At 48.9% G+C, this 20,037-nt stretch overlaps 1 protein-coding gene across 2 annotated transcripts in view; it reads right to left on the reverse strand.

Annotated features, from left to right (window-relative positions):
- Positions 1-6,814: 6,814 nt before the first annotated feature.
- The window catches only part of LDLRAP1 (low density lipoprotein receptor adaptor protein 1), a 44,255-nt gene continuing 31,032 nt past the window's right edge, over positions 6,815-20,037 (reverse strand). Inside the window, exons 5-9 of one of the 2 annotated variants that reach the window (XM_069079116.1) lie at positions 13,049-13,121; positions 12,752-12,832; positions 11,272-11,402; positions 10,304-10,338; positions 6,815-7,791 (exon numbers count right to left, since the gene is read on the reverse strand). In XM_069079116.1, the coding sequence (XP_068935217.1) occupies positions 7,647-7,791; positions 10,304-10,338; positions 11,272-11,402; positions 12,752-12,832; positions 13,049-13,121 (465 nt within the window). In that variant the 3' untranslated portion in view covers positions 6,815-7,646. The remainder of the gene's footprint in view (positions 7,792-10,303; positions 10,339-11,271; positions 11,403-12,751; positions 12,833-13,048; positions 13,122-20,037) is intronic. The other variant, XM_069079117.1, reaches the window with a different exon arrangement.

The following is a 20,037-nucleotide window of genomic DNA, read 5'->3' on the forward strand; positions in this document are numbered from 1 at the left end:
TTCTCTTCCTTTAAGACCCCTGATAAAGTTTCATTTCCTACATGAAGCCTTCCATGATTTCCTCCAACTAGAAGAGAGCTTCTTCCCTTGAAATTTCTAGAAATTTTTAGAAATTCTATTTGACTCATGCTGTGCACTTACCTTACTGTAACTTGTATTAGAGTCAATCATGGACATGTTTCTCCCCCTTCCTATTCCAAACTAGATTCTAAACTCCTGTTACCCCACATGACCCATGGGGCTTGAACATGATGGGTGATTAGTAATTATTGTTGGAAGGGGGGTTGATTTGGGGGAATACCTGATCAATTCGATGATAGATCACAGACCTTCATTGGAAGGGGCGCCTCTTATGGGTGTAGGACCTTGCTGAGAGAACACAGGAAACTCCTGATTGCTCCCCAGTGACTGAGGCTTCCTCTGAGCTCATTGGTGCCTGAAGGTCAGAGGGTGGAGAGGGACTCTGGTTAGAGATGTGTCCCTTCAATTCTCCATATGATCAAACTGGAAAATGGCCCAGTCATTTCCTTTTTCCTTTTGTTTTCTCTCCTGTAGACTCCCAGACTGCTAGCCTGACCAACAGCAAGAGGGGCAGAGAGTGGGGTGGGGATGGGGTGGAGGCAGAAATTTCTCTTCCACTGGAAAAGAAAATGGTGATTTTCAGAGGTAGCAATTATCAAGTGTTCTGCAAGCTCAGCTATTTGTTCTGACCTGTACTCTCCACTCCAGGGTGTAGGATGGTGGGTAAAGAGGACTCCTACTTGCATCTCCAAGGAAGGATCTGCTGGCTGTGACAAAGTGGGGAAGGGTCCACATCCTCTACATTCGTGACCATTTCCTTCCTTCCTTGGCACTTATCAACAAATGAAGAGAAACCCAAAAGAATTTCAGAACTGAGAGGGTCCTGAGAACCTAGAATGTCAATGTGGGAGAGGATCTTAAGACTGAGAAGTGTCAGAGCTGGGAGGGCCCTTAGAACACAGGATGTCAGCTGGGAAAGGCTTGGTAACATCAAAGCTAAGCCACACAACACTGGAACAGAGTATTAGGCCTAGAAGGCACCTTGTCCAAATTAATATGATCAATAGGGCAATGACATTGATCTGGGGCTTGTTAATTGGCTCTAAAGGCTATTCCCAAAGAGTTCACAATGACTTTGAGTAATGGAAACATCATTAGCCCTCTCATGTGTGACCTCTCAAGGGGACTCCTACTCTGAAAGGGACAGCCCTCACTTGGTAGAACCTCTGGCCTATTTGCTTTAAGGTGTAATTATAAAGGGGCCTGTCAGTGCTCATATGCATCAATCAGGGACCATCTACTCTGACCCCCTACTTTTATGGAGGTGGGACCTGAGCAGAGGCTCAGGGATTGCAGCTAGGAAAAGACTGGGGATCTGAACCCTGGTGGTGGCTCTTCCTGTTACGCAAGTTGGATCTCTATTTGTCTCCCCCACAGCCAAATATAAAATTGTGATGGTAAGGGAAGACTGGTCTGAATAAAGATGGGACCAGACCAGTGATTTCATGGCTATAGAAAACGCCTTTTGAGAAAACTACTACTGCCTAACAAGAAGTCATCCATCTTCTATTTGAATACCCCCCAAAGAGCAGGGAACTCACTACCCCCTAAGGTGGTAAGTATGCCCATTTCAACCATGCTTCATTCCATCCAGCCACCATAAGGGCACCATAGACTAACCAAGGCAGGTATCTTGCCATCTTTCCCATTACAACATATTCCTCCCTCCTACCCCCACCCTTACCCTTTCCACCTTTTATCTCTTGCACTTAACAGTGCCTGGCACATAGTAGGTGCTTTAAAAGAAAAGCTAAAAGCATTATTGAAGCTGAGAGACTGAGCTCATGTTCTTTGGCTTCCAGTACGGCTCTTGCTGGTTCTTTAAGGAAAGTAACATTCTGACTTGTATCTGGGCAGCTGGGCTAGAGCTTGCCAGGGGCAGGCAGGGCTGTCAGCAGGGTTGGCCTTCTAACTCATCCTGGCAGGCCCACCAGGGCACAGGGAACACTACCACTTATCAGAAATTACAAGTCCCCCGAGAGACTTAATTGGGAAAGATTGCTTCCTTAAAGGAAAGAGGGACCCCCAAAATGTGCACCATCAAATGGAAAAGGTCATATCAAAGCAAAAAGATGCCTTTGTTCTTTCCCCACTATTATCACTTATGCATGAACAGCCAGATGGCAAATACACTTAGCGTCCATAATTTGAGATATCGGGAGACTGGAAGGACTGGTCCAATTTAACTAGAAAGTTGAACTTGTTGGGTGTCTTTTCAGATTAGGGGAAGAGAGAGAAAGGAGCCAATTTCCCTGCCATCTCCCATCCACTCAGAATTCTGAGTGTATCTGTCCAATGCCCAACATCAAACCTCGGTGAGTCTGGGTCTCATGTTCTGGAAGCCACTTGCAAGCACCAAATATTTTATATCTCCAACACTTGAAAGAGACTGAAAGATAAATGGCAAAGGAAATCCTCACAAGGCACGGACTGGTAGGAGAAGGAGACACATGCCCTCTGGGCCAGGACGTCAATTCTTACTTTTGAAGGAACTTGAAAGGGTCTTGCTTCATCCACTAAGCCCTTCTATTAAGGGTCAACCCGGGGAGTCAAAGGCAAGACAGAACCAGGTGTGACTCATCAGGGAATTTCAGCGCAATTTCAGCGCTTGTCCCAAGAACAAGATGGTCTGGGCAGACCTCCAGCCAGAGACCCTCCTCCACACAGCTCGGGCTGATATGGGGTCTAGAGACCAGTTAAGTAACGGGAGAGCAAAGAGCTAAGCCTCAGAGAAGTGAGCTTCCTCAAAACTAGTAGAAAGCATCACGTCAAAAATCTGAATCGAGGGCCTCTGACTCAAAAGCTTTCCGTTCCACTTGAGATCCCCCATCCTGAGCGAGAGAGGGCTCCCAGCTGGTCCCTGGGACCCGGGTAGAACTCAAAAGGCTTAAATGAAGCTGGAGATGCCGCACTGCCTTTCTCCAGTTTGCTGGGATTCCAGATGCTCTTCACTTGAAGAAACTCTTATCACTGCCCATGCGATAACTACCACCAGGTGGTGCCACAGCGCAGAGCCCTAGGCTTGATGGCCATAAACCAGAATTCAAACCAGGCCTCAGACACTTAACAGCTGTTTGACCCTGGACAAGCCACTTAACCTAACTCAGTTTCCTCATCTGTAAAATGGGGATAATAGCATCTAGCTCCCCAGGTTGTTGCGAGATTTGCAAAGCACTGAGTCCAGTGCCGGAAACATAGTAGGTGTTTAATAAATGCTTATTTCATTCTTTCCTTCCTGGCTCCGGCATTCAAGGCTTTCTACAATCTACTCCCAGCTTCATTTCCAACCTCAATATTCTTTATTTCTGTGCTTGTCCTGACCTGTCCTGTGTCTTCCTTTACTTCTCCATCTTTTGAAGTCTCTCCCTTCCTTCGAGTTCCAGCTGTGCATCTTTTTCTGCCTTTCCCCAGGTAAAAGAGCCTTCTTCCACTTCAAACGGCATACAGAGCGCTGCCAGACTCTCCTCTGACTTCATCAGCTTGTGGCACCCTTTCTCACATGCATGTTTTACCTTCTACTGACATGCCCCTGGACTGTAAGCCCCTTGAAGGGGTCTCAAGTCCTGCCTGAATGGTCAGCAGACATTTAATAAATGGTGTTCAGCTCATCAATAGCTTTCGGTTGTTTTCACTCGAGTTTGACTCTTCCTGACCCCATTTGGGGTTTTCTTGGCAAACATACTGGAGCGGTTTACCATTTCCTTCTCCGGTTCATTTAACAGATGAGAAAACTGAGGCAAACAGGGTGAAGTGACTTGCCCAGGGTCACACAGCTAGTAAATGTCCAAGGCTGGATTTGAACTCATTAAGAAGTCTTTCTGACTCTGGGCCCCCATGCTCTGTCCACTTTGCCACCTAGCTGCCTCCAACAGCTTACTTGCCCTGTATATCTACCAAGGGACCTCAAGGCCTTAAAAGGAAGGTAAAATCCCTCAGATCCTAAAGGTAGATCACCACCCAGGAGATGATCAAGTCCAACACCTCATCCAACAAACGAACATCCAACTACAACATTCCTGACAACTGGTCATATGTCCTCTGCTTGAACACCTCCAGCGACGGGGAACTCACTGCCTTCTGAGGCAGCCTGTTGTACTCCTGGATACTGCTGATTGTAAAGTAGGTGGTGAAAGGGGTAGATGGATTTCTGAACAAATTAAGGAGCCTCTCTAGACTCAACAACCAAGTGCAAATGAGCTTCTCAGTCTACCTGAGGGAAGGAAGAGGCCTCTGGATGAAGGAGTGAATCCAGCCATGAGTGTCTGCCCACCCATTCTTGTCTTTTACTTCCTGCACCTGTGTCAAGGTGAGATGACTTCTTTCTCCTCCCTGTAACATTGGTATCTTGCGGCAGAAACACTCAGTAATGCCAATGGAATGAAGCCCGATCAAGCATCAAGTTGGCATTGAGAAAGAGAGGTTGGCAGCTAGAGCCTTGACTCTGCTGCTTGGGAGATGACAAGCTCCTGAGACAAGAGTCTTGCTGGTCTTACGCTGTGGGTTTCACTTTCCTCAAGGCGCATGGCAGGGCACCCAAGGTGAGGACACCTGGCAAGCTCAAAGATGGAGGTGGTCAGGAGTTGAGGCAATGAATAAAGCGGGGTCTGACCAAAGACCACCATCCTTTTTAGCTCTGTAGTATCTCTGGCCGCATTTACATGCCCCTCAATTTGTTAACCCTACCTGTGCATGTGCACTGATGCTGTGTATTTGAGAGAGTGCATCCCAGGTTTATGGGAGGGGGGGAATGTACACTGTCATTCCGATACAGGCCTCTGCTTCAAGCCAGCTGTGTTCTCTAGCTTAAGGGATGAGAGAAACACATCTGTGGGGGTTCATGAGCTATAGCTTTTAGGAGTGTGGACCCAGAGTCCTTTGAACCCCCAGGGAACCCAACCTTTCAGTGCAAGCTGGGGTTAGGGGTAAGTGAAAAGGGGTGCCACAGAGAAGCAATTAAGTTCTTACTTCCACCTGGTTCTGCCTCTGTAGCTGAACCCACATTCCCCATTCTGCCTCTTCCCCACAGTAGCCCTTCAAAGATCTGAAGGAAGCACTCCCATTGCTGCCCACACTCTCTCACTAAATTAACAAGCAGGTCCTCCTCAGATCCTGTCCTGGACACATCTCTTCTCCAATGAGTATCTCAGTGTTCCTGGGTCTATCAAGGCAGCTTGCCCAACCTACTATCCTTACCTCAAAGGCACCTGTTCTGGGGGCTGAACAGTCTGGCTTCTTCCATTCAGTTAGCTGACTCATTAACCACTATAACTGTATTACAACATAATTGGTTTCCTTTGTAATCCTGTGCTTTATTTGATGCACGTGGTTCTGAGAGGCGTTACCAGACTGTCAAAGGGGTCCGTATACACACAAAAAGAACCACTATGCTAGCCCACTAAGGGGTTAAGTGACTTTCCCAGGGTCACACAGAGCATGGCAGGTGGGGTTTGAACCCAGGAGGCTGTCTTGAGGTCAGCTTTCTATCTGCTACACCAAGTTTATTCTATGGGTATGTAAACACAAGCACAGAATCACCATAAAATGCAGACCTCAGCTGGCTGGTTGGTTCATTGCTGCATCTAAAGTGTTATGCAAACCTCAAAGTATCAGATCAACTTCTATTCCCCCCCCTCCCAAAAGGGAGAGAACCTGTCATCCTTTTCCTCAACAAAATGCTCTTTATGACGTTAAAAAACAAAAATCCAAGGAGAGGCAGCCAGCAGGGAGAGACCTTAGTGCGGCACAGACCCCTTTGCTGATCTTTCTCAAGAAGAATTCCTGCCCCGCCCCTCCCCACTGCACCTCCCTGCAGGCCGGGCCATGCAGAGGCCTCCCCCAGACCAGACACAGAGGCCCTGGGGGGCTGCCACTTGTGACAAGTGTGAATTCAAGACCTGAGAAGGCAGGGACATAGAGGAAGACTGGCCCTGCTAAGGGGCCTGCAGGATGCTGACATGTTCTAACACTGTTCTCAGCCCATGTGTTTTAGGCTGGAGCTGAAGGACATCTTGGGGTGGGACGAGAGAGAATCAAGGGAGCCACACAAGGCCAAAGCCAGAAGGGCCCTTAGAACGCTGGATGGCAGAGCTAGGAGGGGCCTTAGGACACAGAGCTGGGAGGATACTTAGGACATAAAATGTCATAATTGGAAAAGATCTTAAAACATGACAACAGCTGGAAGGAATCACTTAACCCAACTCCCACATCAAACAGATGAAGAAAAAGCAAGGGAAGAAACTTGCCCAAGGTCACACAAGAAGTAAATATTTTAAAGCCAAACGCCAAATTTCATCAACTTTCTGTTTCAAACCAAGCAGGTCAGAACAAGGCCCTGAAGGAACAATCTCCTGGACCATGGGGTCTCATGAGCAGGGCCCACACACTGCCATGAGTGCTCAAGTCTGTGGTGAAAGAGCAAGGCCCAGGGGCTTCCGTGGACCCCTTGTGGGCAGCTGAGGCACAGGGGGCTGGGTGCTAGCATCTTCTGGCCAAACCCAGTGTGCTCTTGTATTGGGCGACAGAGAGAGAAGAGGGAGTAAGTACCCAGGCAATACCGATGGAACCGATTTTGTACCAGTGACTTCCCTGCCACAAAGAACTGAGAGAAAAGGCACCCAGAGCTCCCCAAATTCACAGACAGGAGGGGCTGCTTTTTTCAACTCCGGGGGTGGGGTGAGGAAGAGTCCAGGAGAAGCCAAGTCTAAGGCCAGTCACAGGACAAATCTCATCAATGTGATGGTCAGTTAACTTTTAATAAGGCAGAAACACAGGATGCTAGAGTTGGAAGTCCAACCCTCTCTCCCTTTACTGACTGGGGAAACAGTGGCAGGGCTGCCCCCCAGTGCCAGCTCCACCCACCATGCTACCCTGTTTTTCTCAGTTCTGGGTGGGCTGATGCAAGGATGAAGACTAAAAGCTATCTACAGACTCAGCACCTTCCTTTCGCCATCTTCAGATCTGGCTTTGGGTTCATTTCTTAAAGTGCAAAGCTGTTGAGTCTTTGGATGAGAGGCTCTCGGAGGCAGCTCATACTTGGGCTGTTTCATGGGCAGTTTTCTGGCCTCCAGCTCCCAGCTGGCGTCTATGGAAGGACGGCCCACTCACCTAGGCCGACAGGGCTCCCACACTCCCTCCTCCACCACTCTTCTCCATAGGAGAACAGGAGGAGACCCCCAAGGGTGGCTCTTTAGGGCAGAACGAGTTAAGAGCAAGCTGACCGGCTTTTGTAGAAAGAGAAGAGGTAAGGGAAAAGCTGGCGTCCCCCTGGGGAGGAGCCAAAAGGCTGGTTATAACACTGTACACCTTACACAGTGGGACACGCTCAACAGCGCTTGTGTCTGAGTGAGAACCCACTGAATAAATAGGCTCAAAGCATCTTATAGTTTGTAAAGAAAAAAAAAGCAGGATAAAAAAAAAAGAGCTGCATTAATAATGCCTTTGGTCTAGTGGTTGACGGGCCACAGGGGCTGCCGACGTTCTGAGGGGACCTGCTCCTCCCCTGCCCTGGGAGCATGACTTTGGTCCATTTGCGTAGTGGTTGCTGGCCTCACTGGCCCGAGGGACGCTCAGAAGCCAAAGAGGTCGTCCTGCTCCGAGGCACCCAAGTCTGGCTTGTCCCAGTCCACAGGGGAGAGGCACTGGGCGTACTGGATGTCCTGGGCTGTCAGCCCAATGTCCAGCACCTGCGGATTTGTCCGTGACTGGGCCAGCCTGGAAGAGTCCGACAGAGCAATGTGAGAACAGAGGCCTGCAGGCCTGGGAGAACATTATAAGACTTAGCAATAGCAAAGACAGACACAGAATGGAGACTCTCTCTGACCACTCCCCATATCAGAGGCATCTCAAAAATGCTGTTGGCTTTAACCAGATCAGAGTCTTTGAACACTAGAACACAGAGCTGGGAGGGACAGTCTTGGCTAGGGGTTCCCAAATTTATAATCTGATTACTGTATTTCAGCAGGTTTCCTTTGTAATCCTATGTATTTTATCTTATCTATTTAAAAACATTCTTCTGAGAAAGGATCCAGAGGCTCCCCCAGACCTCTAAGAGGGGCCTTGACAGAAACTCTAGCCTGGGGAATTTGTTTTGTTTGATTCTATCTATTTGTTGCAAGATATTTTCTCTTCCTTTCTTTTTTTCCCTTCCTTCCTTCCTTTCTTTCTTTTTTTGTAGAGGAAGTGGGAAGGAGAGAAAATAAATGCTTGTTAACTGAAAAACAAATTTTTAAAAATCTAATCCAACTTGTTCTCTTCACAGCCAAGAAAAGTGAGTCTCCAGCTATGACCAAGATCACAAGGGTTAATGAGTAGCTCGCCTGGGTTACAAGATCCCACCTCCTGCCTCCAAGGCCAGAGGTTCCTTCCCTTATTCCTGGCAGTAAGGGCAGTGGGGTAAATGCTACACAATTCCCTAACAGAGCTTGGGTTAAGAAATGCCCTGAGTAAGAGTTGGAACTTGGAGAGGAAATGGGGGATAGGAAGGTTGGATAGAGAGACCCACTGAGTGGGGAAGAAGAAACCGATCTTAATGACTGCCTTCTACTTGGCCATGTCAAGACCAAAGGCAAGAAAAAAGTCAGCTGGGGCGGCTAGTGGCGCAGTGAATAGAGCACTGGCCCTGAAGTCAGGAGAACCCGAGTTCAAATCTGGCCTCAGACACTAAACACTTACTAGCCATGCGACCTTGGGCAAGTCACTTAACCCCAATTGCCCTGCCCTCCCCCCTCCAAAAAAAGAAAAAAGTCATCTGTCTCTGGACCCAGTCGCTCTCTACCCCATCCACTCCCTGAGACCACTTAGGTCTTAGAGTCAGGAGACCCAGGTTTGAGTGGCAGAGCTTAATAATTACTCTCTAGTTAACCCTCCTAAATCCTCTTAACCTTGAGCTCCTCATCTGTAAAATGGGACATCTCTGGACCAGCCCATTTCACAGGTAGGGAAAGCGCTTGGTAGCTGAGAACTGGGGGAAAAAGTAAATACCCATTGATTAGGGGATGGCCCATGAATGGGAGGGAACAGTCAGTTTTTGCAAGAAAATGGTAACTAGGATGGATTTGAAGTCAGGGAGGCAAAGTGAAGGTCCTGAGCCGGGCAAACATTACACGTGAGTGACGGCGAGTCAGAAAGAACAAGTCGCCCCAAAACCAAATATTGTGAGATGCTAAGGAGGCACAAGAACGTAAGGAAGCCCAGTCCTTGGCGGAGCGGGCGGGCCACTGCACACAACATCAGGTGACTGGTTGTGATGATTTTTTCTCCTTTCTTTTTTTTTCTTTAAAAAAGAAAACAACTCTCTATTCTAAGGGATGGCTCTGTGGGGAGGGTGAGGGAAGGGCTGCATGGGGAAATCTGGGTGATGTCAAAACATAAACAAAAGATATCAACAAATTCTATTTTTAAAAAGAACATTAGAGAGTGACCACAGGAATGGAGATGTCTAGAATAACCACAAAGATGAATGGAATGACCATCTGTGTCCCCAAAGAAGAGGAAAAAATGCAGCCACCTCCCTTTCCTGGCAGAGGTGGGGGGCTATGGCTGTGGAAACCTACACATGCTGGCAGACTCAGTCGTGTTCTCCCCTTTCTGTTAGTGGATAAAGTGGGAGAGGGGAAGAGGGGCTGCTTCCATCCCACCCCTGGGGGGGGGGCTTCCGTAGCTACAAATCTTTGGGCTTCCCATCACCCCAGGAGGCCCTTCAAATATAATTGTCAAGGGCTAAGCTAGAAGCCAGGGCATGGTGGAAGCCTGGGCATGGGGGCTTGGGACCTATGCCATGCCAAAGGGAGAAGAGGAAAGAAGGGAATACAGGAGGGGTCATTCTGTCCAGTCAGCCAGGACACCTCCTCATCCCTCACCAGGGCTTCCTCCTTCTCTGACAGAAGTGGACAGTTTTCCATCTTCCTCTGTCTTTCCCTCCTCTCTCTCTTTTTCTTTCTATCTCTTGCTCTCCTCCCCCTTTTTTATTCTTTTTCTTTTTCTCCTTCCTTTTTTCTTTCTTTTCCTCCCTCCCCCCTCTTTTTTTTCTTTCTCTCCCTTCCCCCTTCCTTTCTCTTCTCTCCTTCTTCCTGATTAAAAGGGGCAGGTTCTGTCTTCCTCAGTTGGTCTCTGTCTCTCTCTGACAATGGATCTAGAGAGGGGCTCTCCATCTTCCCCCAAGAGGCCTGCCTGTGGTGTCTGTCCCTCTAGACTCCTCTTAACATGGCAATGTCCATTCAGTTACCTTGAGAAGGCTTCATCAAGGCCGTCATCTAGTTCCTAAGAGAAAACAAAAGGCCTATGTTAGGACCCGTTCTCAGACTGCTTCTAATCTCACTTACACTCCCTAGAATTAGATAGGGCAGAGAATGACTGTCATACTCCCAATCTCACCCTCAGCCTGGGTATTTGGGGCTGAGATCATCTATCTTCAAATAACTGATGACAGCATCCTATAGCTGACAGTCAGAAGGGACCTTAGACCTCAATTTCCCCATCTGTAAAATGAAAGGCTGATACTAGCTGACCTCCAAACCCCTTCTAGATGTAAATCTATGTTTAGTCTTTTTTAAGGAGTTGCACATAATTATCTTGGCTGATCCTCACTTGCAAAGTAGGTATCATAAAAATACCCTTTCTACAGATGAAAAGACTGAGGGTGAGGGGAGGGGACCTGTCCAGGATGACACAGTGAGTCAGGGAACAAGCTGGATCTGAAAGCCAGGCTCCCCAGATTTCTAATACACACTGACTTGCACCTAAGACCTTCTTGTCCCCAGAGGTTCCCCTTTAAGCACTGGGAAGGAGGGGTTTTGGCGATCAGGGAAGTTAGTTTCCCGTGTCTGGGCCAGGGACAAAGGTTTTGGAGCTAATCTCCCAGGCTGGGCTAGGCGTGAGCAGATCAGAGCAAGTTACAGCAGCTGTGAGTGAGAGGGAAGCTTTATGGGGCCATAGCTGGACCTTGGAGACAAGTCCCATTAAAGAGGAAGTATTCTGTTCCAAGAGGTCTTCCCCTCCCCCTCCCCCCAGGTATCATGGGGGCCCAAACAGGGCACTGACACCCTACAAAGCTCAGGTAGGGCTGGGTGCTGGAGCTCTCTGAGCAGACAGAAATGGCCTCAGGGTGGGACAGACTGGAGAGTCAAGGTGGGTGGAGTGGGGTGACCATGCCAGCCTCTCAAGGCTCAGCATCCTCCCACACAGGAGACTTACCCAGACCACGTTGTTATTGGCTAGGGGCTCAGGCCTCCCGACCTCATCCAAGTTGGCGGCATTGGCACTCACAGTGGACAGGGGAGCCTTGGCTGTTTCCTCCAGGTCCAGCAGGTTTCCAGTGGTGATTGCTACAGAGGAGACCCCAAAGGAAAAGAACTTAGGCAGACAGATCCCTCCCCACAACTCCCACCATGGGTCCTGACCAGGAAAGGAATGGCCTGCCATCACCAACCAGGCAGCTCAAAATAAGATAAGCCATGGCATCAGAGCTGGAAAGGACCTCAGCAGTCACCTGCAATGGCTACCTCTTCACACAGAGAAGCAGACCCAGGCCCAACAGGGTTCAGGGATTTGTCCAAGGTCCCAGAGGTGCCAATGAGCAGATAACGGTCTTGGTCTTGGCCCCTATTCTTCACCCCAACATCTCCCAACTCTCACACTAACTACAGGATCTTCTGCCAAGCTCTACTCAAACATTCATTGTTCTAAGGACCCACCCAGCTCTGACATCCTGTGTTCTAATGTCCCTCCCAGCTGACATTCTCTGTTCTAAGGATCCTCCCAGCTCTGACATCCTGTGTTCTAATGTCCCTCCCAGCTGACATTCTCTGTTCTAAGGATCCTCCCAGCTCTGACATTCTGTGTTCTAAGGTCCATCCCAGCTGACATTCTGTGTTCTAAGGCCCCCCCCCCCAGCTCTGACATCCTGTGCTCTAAGGGCCTAGCTCTGACATTCTGTGTTCTAAGGGCCTAGCTCTGATATTCTCTGATATGAGCGCCCTCCCAGTCCTCTGCACACTCATCAGGAGCTCACAAACTTCCTTCAGACTGCCCCAATGCCCACCCCCCAGCTTGGCAGACAAGGTGCCCACACTTCCCCCAAAGGTTACTATTTTTCTTTTTCCTGCTTCTTCTTTGGGCCTAGCCTAAGGAGCCGAATGTGGATTCTTTCAGCTCCATTCCTGTCCTCAGCGGAAATACTATTTCATCACTAGGCCCTTAAAGCAGTGTCTTATTAATGAGAACGACAGATAAATCAAGAATAGCTGGTTTCATCTGTTCAGTCCTTTAAAGCACTTGGCAAACCAGATCTCATATGACCCTCACAATACCCTGTAGGCAAGAAATTAGATGTAGGTATTATTATTACCCAAGCTCAGCACAGGGCCTACCATACAGTAGGCTAAATAAAGCAAGCTGATTGTGCCCATTTTAGAGATGAGGAAACTGAAAGTCAGTGATTTGTCCAGGGTTATGGAGCAAGTCAATATTTCAGGCCATGAACAGCACATCCACAAAAACTCTTTTGCAACTGGCCCCCAGAAACCACGGACACCCACTGCATCTGTGGGCTGTGCATTGGGAGCTGGGAGGGGCAGGGGCCAAGACCCATTCAGAGCACAGCTGGATTTCTGCTGCACCTCTCCCCAAGCCCCCTGCCTACCCAATCCCACCCTGTCCAAGCCCACAGACTCACAGCCTTTCAGGGAAAGGGAAGCATCCAGCTGAGCCCCACAGGCAACCTCTTCTAAGTTTGCCTTCTCTCGTTTCTCCTTCTCTGCAAGCAGCGATGGAACAGAGATCAGGGTCTTGGGGAAAAGGCAGGGGAAGGGCCTGCACTATCAGAGGAAGAAGAATTTTTTGGCAATATGGGAGGGCTGAGGTCAGAGTTCATGGAACTGAGCAAACAAGGAATGGGGTGAGCATGCTTGCTGATCAAGCTGCCAAGACTGAGCCTGCGAGCTCCCTCCTTCCATGCCCAGGCAAGACTCACCTTCCTTGGACACCTGCCAAAGCTCAAAAGCGACTTTGAAGGCCTGGGCCACTGTGAGGGTTACTGCCTGTGCCTGCAAGAGAGGAAAAGGAAGAGGCCGACTGCTCAGCCGGAAGAGGCCCCACAACAGAGACTGGAGTAACAAGTTAGGTTACATTGGCTGAAAGATGGAACAGGGCAGGAGGTCCAGGGTGCAGTCTAGAACTTAAGAACCAAGGAAATGCCCTATGGGCAGGCAACCCCCCAGGGGGCTGGAAAAGGAAACGTCATCTCCCTCCCCTGGCTGAGGGAGTCATCCCTCACCCCCAGTCCCTACAAGTGAGGGCTCAGAGATGAGCTCTGAACCACTGCCAAGAAAAACGGATGACGAGGGCCTGTTGGGGGATCCCGGCGGCCAAATGCCGGGGACCCCACATCACAGGACCTCAAAGGTAGAGCACTGTCAGAAAGTACCTGGAACCTGTACTAGGACAGGAATTTCCTCTAGAACATTGCTGTCAGATGGGCTTCCAGTGAAAAACTTCAGAACCAAGACAGAGGACTGATAGAGAGAGCTTGCTGCTTACCTATCAGCAGAGGTGGTAGGCTACAGATGCTGAATGGGGCTGATGTTTTCAGACAGGGTGATTTATTTTGCTTAACTGAATGTTTCTGAAAATAAATTCTAAAAACAGTTACGCATCCTTTCCTTGAAGGACTCCAGCGGTGAAGAGCTCACTACCTCCTGCTCCATACCCATGCCTCAAACTAAACTGAAATCCACCTTCCTGGGATTTCACAACAATGTTCCACAGCCTGCCCTCTGTGGCTATACCAAAAAAAGCTGACAACCTTCTGCATGACAGCCCTTCAAATATGGGAAAGCCAGTCACATCACCTCCTAAGAGACAGCAAGGTAGTGAAGGGGATGCTGGGCCTGGAGTCAGGAAGACCCACGTTCAAATCCACCCTCAGATGCCTACAAGCTACATGACCCTGTGCATGTCACTTACCCTCAATCAGCCTCAACTTCCTCATCTGTAAAGTGGGGATAATAACAGCACCTCCCTCCCAGGGCTGTTGTGAGATGCTATTTGCAAAGTGTCGAGCACCATCCCTAGCACACAAAAGGTGCTCAATAAATGCTCGTTTCCTTCCTTCCCTCTTCCCATCCTTTACTCTCTCTTTCCAAGACTTTCTTCTCCAGTTGAAGGAAGCCTAGTTAACCAACCGTCATTCACCCAACTTGGATGTTCTCCATGTTCCCTCCCCAGATGAGCTCAATTCATCAAGCTCCTTCCTGAACTTGGCCCCCAGAAGGGAACACAAGGAGCCAGCTGTGGTCTGACAAAGACAGAAGAACAAGTGTTGCTATCAGCTCCTTGGTCAGACCCTGGGCCCCTCCTGGACACACTGCTGACTCACAATGAGCTTGCAGTCCACTAAGACTCAGAGGTCTTTTTTTTTTTTTTTTTAGCCTCTAGCTGAGGCAGGAGCTGGGATCCCTTGGCTGGGATGCTGGGAGATTAGGAGAAAAAAACAAGACAAGGGCGCTTTGCAAAATGAGAGAAACAAGAACAAAGGCTGTCCAAAAGAAGCCTTCTTCCTCCCCTTCCCTAACCTGAATCACTGCCCTGTGGAGCAGTTCTTTCTCTAGCCTTTGTTGACTTCCTGGGATGACGCGGCACTGGTCTCATTCCCACACCAAGGCCTTCTTCTTCTGGGGTTTGCCAAGTGGGGCAGTGCTGGGGGCGGGGGCGGAGGGAGAGAGCTGTGATGGGGCCAAACCAAGAGAGAAGAGGCCACAAACTGGATGACTCAGCAGTAGCTGGAGATGGTGGGTGACCATGAAGGGCTGGGCTTGAGGGTTGCTTGCAGCTCCCAACTAGGAGAAGGAATCTGAAGACCACAGGGGAAGTCTGAGGGCATCCGCTCAGCCCCATCAGGTTCCTCTTTTTCCAGATTGACTCCTACAGCGCCAGTCCTCAGAAAGGATCTGGGATCCCTAATGAGGAATGAGACACACAATAGATCCAGCCAGCTCAGCAGGGAGCACAATAAGAAATGAAACCCAAGAGTTTCTGGTTCCAGAAGCAGCAAAGGGCCAGAGTCATCCATGCTGGAGACATTATTTCCTACTGCTCACCAAAGAGAGCTGCTGTCTCAGGGTACCCATCCCCTGCTCAGTCCACTTTCTTGGCCTTAGCTTATTCAGTGTCCCCTTCTTTAAGAAGGTGACATGGCAGAGCAAGAAGAATATTAGACTGGGCTCAAGTTCAACCAAGGTATAACCCTGACAGAAGGGCCCTCCCAGCTCTGACATCCTGGGTTCTAAGGGCCCTCCTGGCTTTGATGTTCTGTGTTCTAAGACTCTTCCTGGTTCTAATGTTCTGTTCTAAGATTCCTCCCAATGCAATATTCTGTGTTCTAAGGGTCCTCCCAGCTCTCTGCACACTTATCATGGTCTCATAAGTTTCCTTCAGACTGCCCCAATGCCCACCCCATCAGTCCAGCAAACAAGCTACCCATACTTCCCCCAAAGGTTCTGTTTTCTTTTTCCCTGTTTCTTGTATAGGCCCAACATGAGGGAGCTGCATGCTCTGCTACCCTATGTTCTAAAAACGCTTTAGGTTCTAAGAACCCTTCCAGAGCTGACATCTCTATGACTTAATGTCCCCTGTAATTTCCACATTCACTGCACCTATGAATGTGGGTGTCATGGGAGAAGAGGAGCCTTCCGGCAGGAAGGTGAAAATATTTGTAAATGAACCTGCAGATGATACAAAGGGACCGGGACCAAAATTCCTCACTCCCCCTTGATTTCTTGGGAGGGGTTGGGGGAGGGAATCTTGTATCGGGCACCCAAGTCTTGCCAAGATGAAGGGCTGTCTGACTCGGGTATATAATTAGTCCATATTTTTAGTTCATGGCCAATTCTCAATGGTAACTGGATCTATTAAACTTGATTCCAACGTGACAGCTTAAATTGTAAACAGCTGTGAAGAGTTTCATACTTAATTACCATATTTGAGTTTTGCCACAAAGTGTTCGCATTTTCATCAAAAATGTAAATGCCAGAGACATTCAAATGAGATTTTATACTTCATGAAGTTTAATTGGCACAAATCACTCAGCATGTTGGGGGATTTTCAATGTTAAAAACAAAACAAAAAAAACCCCACTTTTATTTCTCTTCTTAAAAAAGGCAATAGGCGACAATTCATATCTCAATTAGATAATGTTGTTTTGGGGAATGGACCTTGGGGAATGGAGGGAAGGCTCGGGAAGGGGTAGGGAGAGGAGGGAAGATGGATGTCTGAGCTGATTCTGCTCAGACACTCTGCAAAGAAGGGTATGAGAGATGGGGATTTAGGCTAAGACTTTCTGCCCAGGTCTAGGAGCTTCACTGGAGCCCAGAACCAAGGCCATGTGCTCCAAACAACCCTTGACAGACTGACCCCAAGCCAGTTAGTCACCAAGACCCAGAGATGGCGAGGCCAGGCACAAACAAGCCACCCAACAGTAAGGGGCCTTCCAGGCCATCTCATCCAATCTCCTCATTTTATAAGGAAGCAAATAGAGGCCCAGAAAGGGGACTCCCCAAGGCCACACACTAAAAGGCAAAGGCGAGGTTTGTACCTGGGGCCTCTGACTCCTGCTACAATCACCATTAAAAGCAGAAGACCCTGAAACTGGGTTTCCCTACAGGGGACGAAGTTTCAGTTGACTGTAGTCTGGGAGGGAGAGAAACTTGAAAGCATCCCAGAATCAGAGTCAAAAGGGATTTTAAAGCAATGAATGTCAAAGCCAGAAAAGGCTGCCCCAAAAGAGGAAATGCCAGAGGGGGAAGTGACCTTGGAGATTGGCAAGCATTTATTAAGCACCCACTGTCTTCCGAGCTGCGTTCAATGCCCTGTCATTTTACAGATAAAGAAGGGGAGGCCCAAGAGGTCAAAGAATCTGCCTAAAGTCCCACAGTGACCTGGGGGCTGAGCCCGGTTTAACACCCCAGCTTCTAGACTTTCAGGCCAGGGCTGCATACACTAATGTGGGAAATAAAGCAGAATGAGCAGTTCTAGACTCTGGAGGGGAGAAGCAGGGTCTAGGGTACAGGCTGGGAACCACAGCTGGACATGGAAACATCTAAGGAAAGCTGACCACACCAGCAGGTCACGGATCCCTGAGCCATTTGGCATAGAAATTGAGCCTCCCCCCCTTGGCCTCCTGCCTTTGCTGTGCCTCCCCCGTCCACAGCCATGCCCTCACCCAACTCTGCCTTGGCCTGTTGTGACTTCAGCTCACATCTTGTCTCCACTACCACAAGGCCCACCCCCTCAGGGGCTCACACCTATAAAGAGGGCAGTGTGGCCCTGTGGAGAGACAGCTGGCATGAAGGCCACGAGATGTGGGTTCAAGTCCCGTCTCTGACACAAACTGACTGTGTGGGCCTGGATATCTCATTAAACCTCTCAATGCCCCAAGGCAACAGAGGATTCAGAGAAGGCACCAACCTAAGGAAGTGGAAGAAGGAGTTTCCCCTTCTGGGAGTTCCTTATTACTCATGAAATGACAGGCCCAGACCCTCTTCTTATTCCATCATAGCAACCCTGAGAGCTAGAATGTCAAGCAATGACCACAGTGACATTGGGGAGAACTCACTTTGCTCTGAGAAGTTTACAAAGCCCTTTGCCCACAATTATCTCATTTCTTTCTCACAATGACCCTGTGAGGGACATAGTAGATAATCACCCCTATTTTACAGCTGTATAAACTGAGGCCCAGAGGTTATGGGGCTTCCTAAGGTTACCTAGCTATTGTCAGGGCATGAATCTGAGCTTGGATCTTCTGATACCAAGTTCCACATTCCTTCTATCAAGCCATGTGGCCAATGGAATGGAAAGTGGCCCAGACCTAGCACCAGAAGACCTTGGTCCAATCCCAGCCCCATTACTGGTCAGCTGTATGACTTTAGTAATTTACTTGATTTCTGTGAACCTCAGTTTTTCCATTTGCAAAATGGGGGTAATACTTATCTATCTCAAAGTGGTGCTGAGAGTACCCAATGGCATAACAGACAGAGGAGGCCCAGTATCCAGCCTGATCACCAGAAACTCATCAAGGCCCATCTGTAAAATGCCTGCTGCTAGCCTGAAAATTGTTGGGCCCTCAAGGAGCTTCCCATTCTACCCATCCTCTAACCTTGGTGGGCTATGAAATGAGGTGTGGGGGTGGGCTAAGTTACCTCTGGACCCTCTTCCAATTCTCAATCTATGACACTCTTAAATAACTGTATTGCTACTAGAGTAACAAGCAGTTAGGGGGCATGGTGGACAGAGCGGAGGCCCTAGAGTCAGGAGGACCTGAGTTCAAATCCAGCCTCAGATACTTACTAACTGTGTAACCCTGGCAAGTAACTTAACCTCTGTGTGCCTCAGTTTCCTCATCTGTAAAATGAGCTGGAGAAGGGAATGGAAAACCATTCCAGTATCTCTGCCAAGAAGACCCCAAATGGGGTCAATAAAAAGTTGGACACGACTGAAACAAGTCAACCACAACAGACCCAAGGCAAGTCACTGAATCTCTGCTGGCCTCAGTTTCTCCACTTATTAAATGGGAGCAATGATAATGTCAACCTAGAAGTCTTGTTATGAGGATCAATATATGTAAAGGTGCTTTGCAAACTGAACAGGCTACATAATGGGGGACATTTATTCTGGGGCCAACAGTACCTCTTTCATCACCTAGTGACTCACTGAAACTAGATAAAGGCTTGGCCCTCCCAGGTGCTCAGTAAATGTTTGCTGAAGGCAGAGGGAGGTGACCAATCCAGGAAACCCATACACATACCCACCCACACATCCTCATGCTTTCCACTCCTTTCCTCTCCTTCAGCTGAGAAGTGACAGATTTGTGCAGATGGCAAGATCTTTCCTGGTCACCAGGCCACGTACAACGTTAATCTGTAGAGCATCTTACCTTGGCAGAGCATGGCCAGGGGCTAATCTGTGCTGAGGGACACCTTGTGGGCATCATTTCCAAAGGAGACAAGCAGCTCAATATATCTGTCTGCAGTGGGCACACCAGGTGGCCAGGCTCTCCTGGGAGGCAGCTTTTCCTCTGTCCCGAGGAGAGGCCTCCTTCAAACATCATGAACCCAGCAGGGCATGAGGATGTTCCAACAGCCCTAATACAGGATGTTTGCCTGCTGCCTCCCCCTAGAGTGTGAGCTCCTGGAGGGCAGGGGCAGTTTCTGACTACCTGGCATATAGGAGGAGATTAATAAAGGTAGAGTTTGGGTGTTTTGTTTTGTTTTTAATGATAATGACAATGTTGGTAGAGTGAAAAGGCTGGACAAAGAATTAGGAGCCTGGGAATATATTCTCTGTCTTTAATTCTTAGTGTTACCTCAGGCAAGTCATTTCAGCTGTATAGGTCCCAGTTGGTCTTTTTATAAAATGAGGGGGGTGAGAGGGGCAAACCACATGGCCCCTAAGGTCCCTCCCAGCTCCAACATCCTGGGTTCTAAGGGCCCTCCCAGCTCTGACATCCTGGGTTCCAAAGAGCCTCCCAGCTCTGACATCCTGGGTTCTAAGGCCCTCCCAGCTCTGACATCCTGGGTTCTAAGGGCCCTCCCAGCTCTGACATCCTGGATTCTAAGGGCCCTCCCAGCTCTGACATCCTGTGTTCTAAGGGCCCTCCCAGCTCTGACGTCCTGTGCTCTAGGGGTTCTTCTGGCTCTAACAGTCTATGTCTTACTTGTCTGCTCACCCAGTGAAGCTGAGAGCTGAAGTCCTTCTTAGAAGGAAAAAAACAAAACGCCAGCTTTTTAAGGTAACAAGAAAGAGCTGGGCTTGGCTGGTGAGAGGCTTCATTGCTACTCCCCTCCCCCTGCCCTGAGAGAGGGGGAGGGAGGAGGGGGACAGAGGAGGTTTCATAGATCTGATCAATCCTGGAAAGTCCTCCAGGTGCAAAAGCAATAAAATTTAAAAGGCTGTGGCAGGAAGAGAAAA

Source organism: Petaurus breviceps, unplaced genomic scaffold (genome assembly GCF_028583685.1).
Source record: "Petaurus breviceps papuanus isolate PSGF00001 unplaced genomic scaffold, PetGlider_PUasm1.0 91041, whole genome shotgun sequence".
Taxonomy (NCBI): Eukaryota; Metazoa; Chordata; class Mammalia; order Diprotodontia; family Petauridae; genus Petaurus; species Petaurus breviceps.